The following is a 12,278-nucleotide window of genomic DNA, read 5'->3' as shown; positions in this document are numbered from 1 at the left end:
GTGGTTTTTACCCAATTTCATGTGAGTGGTGGGTGTTAGGTACCTGTGATGCTCTTGACTGAACTAAGGCTGACATCAGCGTTTTCTGAATTATTTCCAATAATTAATGCTCTGTTCAGGTGTTCGATGGCACAGCTACCACTTAGGAGCAAATACTCACTTCAGAGCTCTGCCCCATGAAAACTGAAAAGCTACAGAGTTTTGGAATAACCCCAGATTTTAAAATCCACCCTTCAGTGTTTTGAATTACATTACCTTGCAGGCACTGCTGTGGAATGTTTCAGATGTGTTTAAATGTGTTTTATAAAATACAAAAGAGATGTAACCTGTATGATGAAGCCTGTTAAGATCTGTCATTTAAATCAGTATTTTTCAAGCTTATAACCTGTGAAAGCTCTAAAGCTTAAATACTTGTTTTTCAGTGGACTCCCCTGAGAAGCCATGTGATGATATATGATATATGTTCTCTCAGGAGGTGTTAGGTTTTGAGGAGGTCAAAACTTCCTTTATTTAAGAGATAATTTTCCTTCCTGGTTGAGTAACTGATGGTTTTCAAATGCTGAATACTCTATTTGTGCTTTTGCATTCAATTTTATTACGATGTCCTTTCTAATTTTTTAATGGGAAAAAAAATGCATCTACGTTTATTTAGCTCACTAATATCCATCATCCAGACTCTTCAGAGCACGTACTTTATATGATGTGCCCTGCAAATACAATCAATTTTACATGTTGCCTAAATGCAGCAGACAGAGCCACAGACTGTGTGGAAAGAAAGTCAAGGAGTTGTCTCATTTGTCCACATTCCCCAAGGCAAGGTCAGCTGAACCCAAGAGATGATGGTCTGACCTACTGTGAACTTCTAGTGGTGAGATCCTGCACTTTACATAGGTGGGTTTTTTACCCCAAAAAGATGCTATAAAGGTAACTTGAATGTCTCACGTTTGAAAGGTGGAGATTTTTTGTGTTTAAACAGAGATGGAGGTGTAGTTAAAGGGAGAGAGAGAAAGAGAAAAGAGAGAGGAAGAAATAAAGGAGGTAATGAAGAAGGAATGGGATGGGATGGAATGGGATGGGGAAAGGGAAAAGCATAGAAGGGGAAGGGGAAAGGGAAAGGGAAAGGGAAAGGGAAAGGGAAAGGGAAAGGGAAAGGGAAAGGGAAAGGGAAAGGGAAAGGGAAAGGGAAAGGGAAAGGGAAAGGGAAAGGGGAAGGGGAAGGGGAAGGGGAAGGGGAAGGGAAAGGGGAAAGGGAAAGGGAAAGGGAAACAGGCCCTGCCTATTTCTCTCTGCATGCTGCAACATTCCAACTTGAATTTTGAAATCCATAGTTGTATGATGTGGAGTACACACACAAACCCCTTCTTCAAGGTACCAAACCCCTTCTTCAAGGAAATGCCCTGCTCTTCTGCAAACACTCCCTGCATGTGAGGTTGCTGCCCACGAGAGTAGCACGGGGCAGCTCTGATTCAGCAGGTGATGGGTGGGATGCTGTAGGGCTGATGGATAGACCCCAAACATCACATGGTGATGCACACATTCAGTGCAGCCCCCAAGTCAGCATCCTCTCCCCTCAAACTGGATCCCTGGGAAGCCTGGCATGAGCTTATCCCAGTGTCCCACTGCCTGGCTACTTTTCCTGCTGCTCCTTTCTGTAGGGGCTTCCCCATCCTGCAATTTGTGCAAAGGCTTTTCCTGGAATTTTTCTGAACCTTTCCTGAAAGTAGAGTCCTGCACCTGGGTAGGAATAACACCAACCACCAGTACAGAATAGAGGATGTCCTGCTGGAATGCAGCTCCATGGAGAAAAGCCTTGGAGTTCTGGTGGACAGTAAATTCTCCATGGATCAGCAATGTGGCCAAGAGGGCCAATGGTATCCTGGGATGTATCAGGAAAAGTGTGTCCAGCAGGTCTAGGAAGGTTCTCCTCCCCCTCTGCTCTGCCCTGGTGAGACCACACCTGGAATACTGAATCCAGTTTTGGGCTTCCCAGTTCAAGAGAGACCAGGAACTACTGGAGAGAGTCCAAGGGAGAGCTGCAAGGATGAGTAAGGGACTTGAGCATCTCTCCTGTGAGGAAAGACTGAGAGCCCTGGGGCTGTTCAGCCCTGAGAAAAGAAGGCTGAGAGGGGATCTTATGAATATCTATAAATATCTGAGGGGTGGGAGGCAAGAGAATGAGGCCAATCTCTTTTCAGTGGTGCCCAGTAAGAGGACAAGGAATATTGGGTTTAAGCCAGAACATAAGAAGTCCCACCTCAACATGAGGAGAAACTTCTTGAGTGTGAGGGTGAGGGAGCCCTGGCCCAGGCTGCCCACAGAGGGTGTGGAGTCTCCTTCTCTGGAGACTTTCCAGACCCCTGGATGTGTTCTGTGGGACTGCCCTGGGGGATCCTGATGTGACAGGGGGGTTGGACTCCATGGTCTCTAGAGGTCCCTTCCAACCCCTGACTTTCTGTGATTCTATGAATCTGTGAAATTCTGGACCTAAGGACATATTTGCTTTTCAGTACTGTTTAACCCCTCAGCAGCAACTCAGGCCAGCCCACAGCCTGAGATCCTGTAACTCCTCTATCTCTTGAAATGCTATTTAATCAGCCTGATTTTTTAACCATTTGTGATTCCTTTTTTTCTGTGATTTTCTTTTAATGCATCTGCATGTAATTTGTGTTACTCTGACTATTTGCAATGTTACTAATAGTGGTTCTGTCCTGGTTCTTACTGGGGAGGACCTATAGCTGTTTTATATCCTTTTTTCTTTGTGTTTTTTGTTTTTTTTTTTTTTTTAATTTTATCTTTAATACATACTCAAAAGAAAGTGACTTGACTTTTGGTGACCCAAAAAAAAAAAAAATGACCTGACTTTTAGTAACCTGTGCTCAGGGGGGAGCAACCTTACAACTTGGACTTACTTGGCTAGTTAGCTTGTAGGGGAGCAAACAAATGACCCGTGCTCATGGGACTGCCCTTAATATTTAATGAAGAGCTGTGAAAAATGACAGCTGTGTCAGCCTCCTGTCTCTTCCCTGCTTTGCAAACATTGCTTTTGCATGCGTCTTTGCAGGGTGAGAGGAATTTATTCAATGCTTCTGTTACCTTTTTAAACCACTTGCTTCTCGTGAGTGGTTTGTGTGCTGCAAATGAGAGGTGGAAAAAAAGCTGATTGCAAGCGTGGGAGTTCAGAGGTAATCTTTGCTCTGGGTTGGCGGGATGGTTGTTGCTCTGTTTCCATCATCCTTCTAAAGATATTAAGAGATAATAAATGTCCAACAAAAATAAACACTGGCCTGTGTCACAGGAGATAATAACCAAGCATAAAATGTCTTTAGTATGTGTAGGCTGTTCTCTAGCATCACTGAAAAGGTTCCCACGATTTTGCTTGGATGAATATTGCATCTAAACCAGCTTACTGGATGTCTTTATAAGCTGTATATAATTTCTTCAGGCTTCTTTGTTTCTCCCCTCTTGGCTCCTCCAAAGAATTCATTTCCCTGCGCAGTTGCTTTTAGATTATTATCCTGCCCATGACTCCACAAACTATTACTCCTTAGCCAAGCAAAACAGATCAAGGTCTGGGGTTTGTTTTGGTTTTTTTCTTACCGTCCCTGCAGAAATCACTGCTTCCATTTCATTAATTGGTGTATGGTTTGTCTCTTAATTTTGCCCAAGCCTTTAACATTTCTTTACTATTGCCAGTGTCTGGAAATATAAATGCTCCTAAGGTCATTACTCCTCAAAGCTCTTGAGCTAATGGAATCATTCCCAATTTTTTCCTGAAGCACTCATTCTCCTTGTCAGATGTAGTGATTTTAAGCAAGATACATATTTTAATTTCCTTTTACCTTCAGCTGTACTGGTGGTGCTCCAAGAACTTCTTCTCTTTGGGGTTTGGAGACCTGAAGGTTTACATCAGCACAGCCATAAAGTCATAATAGGCACAATAATTTCTTCCTATTCAGATCCGTAGGATTGGATCCAGGAATCATAAATGGGAAAACCTTATGAATTAAAATCAGCTTTGTTATTCTTTACCTGAATTGAAGGTAAAGAATAAGGTTGAATTCCAGTTTAGAAATAAATGTGTGGTATACAAGTCATATAAAAGCATTCAGAGAGGTGGATGCAACAGAGGCAGGAGCAATCTTTTTCTCACACAAACAAGGGGTTTGGATGTTATTACATCACTACAGAGTTAAAGAATTACACACCTAAGAGTTACAGTCTTGTATCAAGAGTTTAATTTGTGTGTGAGTGTGCATATAATGTAGGAAAGAAAGAAAGACATTTCATAACTTTCAGGAGGAAAAATCCTTTCTGAAAAGCATATCACTCTCATCTTCACAGGTCAGATGGGGTTGGCTGGTTTGTTCATTCATTTGTAAAGGAAGAATGAATTATGTTGCTTCCCAGAGTCAGGGAAATAAGGATAAAACACATTCAGTAAGTTACAAAGTGCTTCTATTCCTGAAAGTGTGCGTTCCACCCTCCGATACATTCAAATCCAGCTTTGGTAAGGGGCTTTTGTGTTGGTGTGGCTTAAAATCAAAAATCTTAAAGCAACCACTGCTGGTGTTTGGGGATAGGAGTGCAAAGCTCAAGTCTTGCCCAAAACTGACCTCTAGCATTTTGCAGCCTGGCAGGGTCTCATCTCAGAGCCATGACCAGGGGGACCAGAGACATCCCATTCCCTCAGACATCAGTTGCCAGCTCTCCACTGGGCAAGGCATTTGGTGAGGAGCATCAAGGTTTTCCACCCTGATGGGGACTAAACCCCGAGGCGTGGAGCACCCTTAATTCATTCTGAAACCCTCTCTATTTAGAGGCAGGGAAGCAGACCCGAGGTCAGCCCTGTGGCTAATATCTGTGGAGAAACTTTTCAAACCTGGGAACCTTTTCTCCGCGGAAAATATTTTGAGCGCATACGGAGATCTCTCCCTCTCTCTCTCAATCTCTCTCAAACATCCCCCCGACTCCAAGCCCCCCTCCCCAGCTCCTGTGCAGCATGGGAAACCTTTGTCCCACACATCTTGTAAACGCAGCAGGGGGTCAGCATTGTGCTGAGCATCTTCTGAGCACCGCGGGAGGAGGCTTTTGTCAGGCGCGGTGGGCCGGCACTGTAGGAGGGCACCTTTGTCCCTCGCAGCCGGTGATCTCTGCAAGAGTGAATCGTAGGGATTGCAGAGCTCCTTTTCCCCTCTGGTTTCAGATGGGAGGAGAAGCCCTGGCTGGGTGAAGAGATGCTTTTCCTCAGTGGAGGTGAGCAGGGGAGGCAGCAAAAAACACACGTGTGTGTTTAAAAGGCCACCGGGATTGTTTCACCCGGCTGCCCCCGAAGGCATCAATCCATCTCATTTTTTTTGCTTTCCCCCCCCCCTTCTTTATTTTTCCTGCCCATTTAGGCTGCACTTTTTATTATTATTTTTCTCTGTCCCTTCTTATGTTTGCATTATCTTCTGTTCAATATATCATCCCCTAATTAATCTCATTAACTAATAAGCACTCTCATTATTATTTCAGATCTCTAATAACCATATTTAAAAGACTTGAGCCCTGATATCAATCCTTCTGGGACTTCATAGGTATATTTTCAATCTGGTATCGTCCTTATTATTTGATTTCTCAAACATTCTCACCACTTCCCAAGGGGAAGTGGCCCAGCACCCACTTCCAAGACAGTCTGAGATACCATACGTTATCTCATAGAATCATAAAATTATCAAGTGGTTTGGGTTGGAAGGGATCTCAAAAACCATCCCAAACCCCTGCTATCTTGGGCAGGGACCTCTCCCACAGCCCAGGGTGCTCCAAGCCCCATCCAACCTTCAACACTGCCAGGGATGGGGCAGCCACAGCTTCTGGGGGAACCCAGGGGCTCAGCACCTTCATACCAGTGAATTTCTTCTTAACATGTAGATTCTTATTATTGACATTCCTGTGCCTTGCTTCAGCTGAAATGTAGTGAGTCTGATGATCCATGATGCAGTTCCAAACTTGCAGTAGTGATTTGCAGAGAGCAGGGTCGCAGACTGCAAGAAGTAGTGATGAGCTAAGTTGAGATGAGATATTGAGTCCAGACCCAGGCTGCAGAGGTGCCCCATACACCTTGTGTGCTGGTGGATGTAGATGGAGCTCATAGATGGAGCTGCATTACCATAAGTCTTAAGTATTTTGAGGTCTCCTCACCTGGAGTAAAGAGACTCGTTTGAAACCAAGAGGTAAGGGTGAACACATCCCATTAGAGCAGTGGAGGTCATCCTGTGTTCTAAGTGATTTCTCCACGGCCCCCAAGTTGTCAGATCAACCTGCATGGAAAGGCTTGGCAATGGACAAATCTGGTGTTTGTGATTCAATAAAGTGGTCAGGTTTGTGTTTCATCTGTTCTTATATCTGAGCCTGTTCTGTTCTAAGGCTCACGTTGCCCTAAAGGTGCCAGCATTATGTTTTTTAATGTTGATCTCTGACCTCAGTAATATTCAAAGGTAAATTTTACATGTGGCAGTTTCAGTTAATCTTCCTTTTCGCAAATTAGCATTGTTTTCTTTCCTCCCCTCCCCCCCAAGTCCTCTGGTGTCTACCTGATTGTACATGAATTCTCAGAAGTAATTGCCAGTAGTTCAGCAAGTTCATTAACTGAGTCCCTGAAGGCCCTCAGATGCGTGTCATCCAGATCTGATGATCGGTATATTAAATTTTTTTTTTGCAAGTATTCCCTTATCTGTTTTGGCTTGGGGTTTGGTTTGTATCAACAACTGTATTGGCAAAACTGAGAATTATTTCTAATTCTCATTGTCTCTTTGTGGTGGTAGGTAAGTCAGTTCTGAAACTTGGTCACCTTTTCACAGTCATTACTTATTCCATCTCATGCATTACTGGATGATCCACCTTCTCTTCTCTTCTCTTCTCTTCTCTTCTCTTCTCTTCTCTTCTCTTCTCTTCTCTTCTCTTCTCTTCTCTTCTCTTCTCTTCTCTTCTCTTCTCTTCTCTTCTCTTCTCTTCTCTTCTCTCCTCCATCTTAAAATATAAATCCCACTCTTCTTACTGTGCTAGCAACTGGGAGGTCACTCATGGCATTTCTCTCATTTCTCTTCATGAGGGGGACTGATACTTTCTTTTTCTCCTGCGACAGTAGCCTCAGCATCTTTTGGGATGTTCTAGCTGTCTCCCACACTTAACAGCTTTTATATGTCTTTTCATTGCAACAGGCTCCTAGGATTTCTCAGGGAATTAATGTCTGAAATCACTATATACTGCATGACAACCCAACACTTAATACAATATATTGAGTTGTGCAGTTGATCATCACGGCCGTCGGGATTAGTGAGTGCGTATACCTTAGAGCACCTTGGCTTTAGTGACACTGCTCCTGATTATCCAACCCTCACAAGCAATTTTTTTCTATCGAAAAATAGATGTCTGCTCATGCATTTAATTTAGATTTGTCTGCTGCTAAATACACAATTGAAGTTGCAGTTTTCAGTGGTGTTTTTCCTCTGGCAGATACCTGGTGGCCGAATCTGTCTTCACCCTTGGGACATAATTCCTCTTGCTTCTGCCTGATTTTCTGAGCCTCTGGTATATAAATCATAAATGCACAGTCTGTGCAGAGTTAAATTTTCAGGGCTCTCCCTTTTGTAGTAGTTGAATGTGAATACATGAGGACAAAGTTTGACCTTTAAATTACTATAAAGGGCCAAGGCAGATACTTGGCAAGCTTTTCTTATTGCAATATTAATCAAGCAAAGAATCATCATAATCCTGGAAACTAAATAGCCATTGTAGTGATTTTTATCACCAGGGAAATTGTTCATCTGTCAGTAAGATTGTTCCTAGGAAAGGGAAAATAGGGAGTGTTAAAATTGCTTTAGACCACTGAATCATTGACTCCCTCTAGACTCAAAGCTTGAATTGTTTTTTGAGAGGGGTGGGTTGAGAGGGGTTGCTGCAGGAAAGCTGTAGGTTAATCAGTTTCAGCAGCACCAGTGAATGCAAGCCTGAGATCTCTTGAGGACATGGGGAGAGTGCATGGGAGAAGGCACATTGGAGAAAGGGGTGGGGAGGATTCAGAAACTTATTGTTTTGTCATTTTTTTGTTTCTGCATGGCCTATTCACGGAGAAGGAAGGTTGTTGATAAAAAGAAAATGAAAGGGGGGGGGAGTTGGTGGTGGCATAATGTTCACTGCCTGTGTTTTCATCTAATTTAATCCACTGGATTTTAATGAAATTGAATACAAGAAGGAGATGGGTGCAGGTAGTGCTGGAGTGACAGAGACCTGTTTGTGTGGGAAGTATCTTTGTAGGGCCCAGAAAGCCACATGCTTTACCTCTTTTAGGGCCCAACATGATGGCACCATGCCCTGTGAGACAGGTGTGTCAGGACACCTGCCCATGGAGGAGTGTCCTCAGGGTGTGCTAGGACAGCATAAACCATAAACCACCTCTGGCAGGTGTCACCTCTGCTGGTGTCACTGCATGGTGGCAGTGGGCAATGGCACTGGAGCCAACCATGCTGTAAGCTGAGGGATGAGTCTGTCAGGATGTGATGGAAGGAGGGATTTGTCCTTCTGCTGTGGTGGGACATCTCTGTGTGTGGGATGTCCCACCCATCTCCACCCCGGGTGGAGAGCAAGCACTGGGAAGTGTGTGTATGGGGTGGCTCTTGCAGGTCGTGGGGTAAGTGGTATGGGTCAAAAAAAAAAAAAAAAAAAAACCAAAAAACCACTTGTAAGATCTGAGAGTGCTTCCCAGCAAAGAGGGTGGGTGAATTTGGAGGTGGGAAGTCTTTGTGTAGAAGGTGTGTCTGGGAAATCTGTGTGAGGTGTCCATGAAACATCTCCATACAACAAACAGGGTGTCTGTGTGTCTGTGTGTCTGTGTGTCTGTGTGTGTGTGTTGAGGGGTGGTGGTTGAGTCTGTGTGTGCAGATGACGTGGATCCTCTTTGTACAAACCACTTCTCTTTGTGTGTGAAGTGGTGTCATTCTCCAGAGGGCTTCTTTGGAGGAGCTCATCTGATGGCTGCCTCTGAGGGATCTGGGGAGGGCGAGGTGATGGGTAGCTCCTCCATCAAAGACTTTTTGGAGGGGACAGCGTGTGTGGAACCACCAAGGAGGGGTATGAGAGGGTGAGGATCATGGTGGGAGTGTGGGTGACACCATGCCCAGAGCATCCCTCCAGGGCTGCCACCCTGGGGACCACCAGCCACCCCATGTTCCCTGGAGACCATCATCCACCCCATGCAGCATCCCTCTCAGCTGGGCAGGCCATGGCCACCGTGTCCTTCATTGTTGTCACCCCCAGATTGTGATACTGTCACAAAACTGTTGCTAGGCAACAAATGTGGTTACTGGGTCTCAGCAAATAGCTGAAGGGGAAAGCAAAGTGTTGCACCATTGTAGAGTAACCATAGCAATGACCTACTATTACAGACTAAAGAATTATCATTAACAATGTTAAAATATCAAACAGAGGCCCAGGATCCAGAGACTTCCAGGCAGCATCTCCACATAACTGGGTTACCCAGGAAGAGGTCCCAACTCTTTTGCAACCCTTGGCTCCCTACCTTCAAAGTCTTGGTTTCATTTTGGGGGTTGTTGCTGGGTTTGTTTGGGTTTTTCTCTTGCCTAAAGGCAGTGAATGCAGCAGGCACTGGAGGAGACACTTGTAAAACAGTAGAAGCTCCCACCAAAAAAAAAAAAACAAAAAAAACAAAAAAAAAAAAAAAACCAAAACAAAAAAAAACAGAGATGGAGGGAAGAGATAAGTAGGAAAGGTCCCACTTTACTGCCACAATATCATCTGTGGGCTTCTTGGGAAGGTGTGCATGAAGGATGCCTTTGTGATGCACCAGTTGTTTGGGTCAGGTGTTCTCTTTCATTTAAAAATGCATTGCTGAGAGCAGAGTAAAATGGAAAAGAAATAATACAAAAGTACACCAGCCCTGAGAAGTAGACCCTTTTATTCCCCCCACCCCAAATTAAGGGGAACAGATGAGGTGGTGCTTTATCAGAGACTTACTGGAGTTGCCTTAGAGTCTCCCTTTCCCAGGTCCAAGATGAGTTCAGCATCTCTCATCTGTCACCTGGCTGGTCCAGCCTGTGCCTGGGGGTGTCCTGGTGTGATTCCACATCTGGGTATCCACTTGTTTCTGCCCAGCTGCCCCCAAACTCAGCAGTGAGGCAACCCCAGTCCCCCTGCTCCTCCAGATTCTCACCACCCCAGACAAGGGAGCTCACCTGCAGCAGCAAAAATGACCCCTTGGTCAAACTGTCACATCTGAGGGGTTTTTTGTTGTGTTTTTTTGGTTTTTTGCAGGTACAGAGCGCCATGAGCTAACTTCCTGGAAGAGTTTTCCATCAATTTTCAGGTTCTTCGACGAGGCTATAGAGGCAAAGAACAGCTCAGTAAAACCAACCCCGACGCGGCGCTCCAACAGGATAAAATATGAAGAACTGTAAAAGGAGGAGAGGAAAGGAAAAAGAAAGAAAAAAGAAAAGAAAAGGAAAAAAAAGAAAAAGAAAAGAAAAAAAAAAAAAGAGAAAGAAAAGGAAAAGAGAAAGAAAGAAAGAAAGAGAGAAAGAAAAAAACCAACACACCACCAACACTGCAACAACCTCTTGGCTGCTTGTTTTCTGCAAGCAGTCTCCCAGCCCCTCATTAGATTGTTTTCTTCCTAGAGCACAGGGTCGTGATGTATACATCTAAATAGCGTTTTGCATTATTTCTAGATGAGTGCAACTGTCAAAGCAATATGGGCTCACTGGTTGTGCTTCCTGTGGGCTGTAACTTGGATTTCGTGCTGCCCATCAGAGCGCAGATTAAGGCTGACAGTGGTACTGCACAGTGCAGCTTGGTGCAGCTCTAATTGCCCTGACATAGCCCTGCACCAAGCTGATGCCAGAATTTAACAGCTTCGTCGTGGTCCTGTTGCCTGCAGGATTTTTTTTTTCCCCTTTGCTGCTTCCTTCGATTTTGAGACAGAACAAAATGGGAATTACTCTTTTTTTTTTTTTTTTTTTTTTTCCCCTAAAGACAGCTCCAACTCAGAAGTGCTAACCAGCCCATTATTTTGCACCCTTCTCTTTCTTACAGCCTTCTCTTTCTCTGGGACCAAGTGGGATCAACTCTTGACTCTTTCATTTTCTGCTGGTAGGAGGGTCCAAGAAATTTGGTCCAGATTTATAGGAAAGACCCTTTGTTGTGGGGATTTTCCCCTCCTGCCGGATAAATGGCATTATCTGTAGATCTTCTCTTCCTTTTGAAAGCTCCACTTTAAAAAAAAAAAAATGCCTATTCATTAACTGGCTGGATCACACTGTGAAATATGACAGAAAAAAAGAAAGGAAAAAAAGAAAAGAAAAAGAAAAAAAAAATAAAAGAGAGACACATTGCACATTTTTTCCCCCTGTTTATTTTTAAAAGCGAAGATGCTTCCGTTTTTCATACGCCGGGGTTTGTAATGACTTTGCCATCCCGTGGTTATTCCCTTTTTCCCTAAGCTCACGTGTTCGTCCCCGCTTTCCCAGGCGCTGGAAGGGGTGGGGGGGGAGCGGGACACACTCCACGCCACGCGTGGGTTGATGGGGTGGGAAAAAAGGGGTGCCGGGGGGGGTTGGGATGCGGCTGTAGCCGCCGCTGCCGGCGGCTTTTCTCCTCTAAAACGCCTGATAAGCGACAAGATGTGCCTGATAGTGTGCCCGGCGAGCGAGCGCGCTAATTAAGCTCCTTTAGTGTTGATGATGCTCAATTAAAGTGATCTTTTCTTCAATGGCCGTGCCCGCCTCGCCTCTGATGCTGTTAGTGCCCAGGAGGCAACACGCAGACACAAAGGTTTGGGACCCCCATCACATCCCCCCCCCCTCCCTCCCCTTCATCTCAGCCGGGGGCAGAAATGGGGAGGGGGAGGCTTTAAAAAAAACGAGGTGATGCCGGAGTGGGGGTACCGCCCGCCCCCCCCCCCCCTTTCTCTGTGATACCCATATAGTGGGGTGCAAGGGGATACACGGATGGATTTGGGCTGAAATCCATCGGCTGGGGGTGAGGGGGGGGTGGGGGGTGTTTCTCCGCACCCGCGGAGCATCCCTGCTTGCTCGCACCAATATTTCCCTCCCACCCAACCCTCCCCCCCGCCCTTATCCCTCTTCTTCTCCCCCCGGCTCCAGCCACCTCTCCGCGTTTAACCTCTCCCCTTTCCAAGCATCCCCCCCGGCGGGGAGGTCACTGTGCGCCCCTGGCCCCAGGAGAAGGAGTGGGGTAGGGGAGGAGCTGGTGGGAGGTCAGACCGT

The 12,278-nt window shown here is 45.3% G+C and overlaps 1 protein-coding gene across 2 annotated transcripts in view; it reads left to right on the top strand.

The window, feature by feature from the left end:
- The window catches only part of ARB2A (ARB2 cotranscriptional regulator A), a 278,294-nt gene extending 266,533 nt beyond the window's left edge, over nt 1-11,761 (top strand). For both annotated transcript variants that reach the window (XM_071731897.1, XM_071731893.1), the window contains exon 11: nt 10,309-11,761. In XM_071731897.1, coding sequence (XP_071587998.1) covers nt 10,309-10,451 — 143 coding nt within the window. In that variant the 3' untranslated portion in view covers nt 10,452-11,761. The remainder of the gene's footprint in view (nt 1-10,308) is intronic.
- Nucleotides 11,762-12,278: the final 517 nt, after the last annotated feature.

The sequence above is a fragment of the Heliangelus exortis genome, chromosome Z, assembly GCF_036169615.1.
Source record: "Heliangelus exortis chromosome Z, bHelExo1.hap1, whole genome shotgun sequence".
In the NCBI taxonomy this organism is placed as follows: domain Eukaryota; kingdom Metazoa; phylum Chordata; class Aves; order Apodiformes; family Trochilidae; genus Heliangelus; species Heliangelus exortis.
Note: the sequence above shows the minus strand (reverse complement) of the source record. Positions and strands in the feature narration are given on the sequence as shown.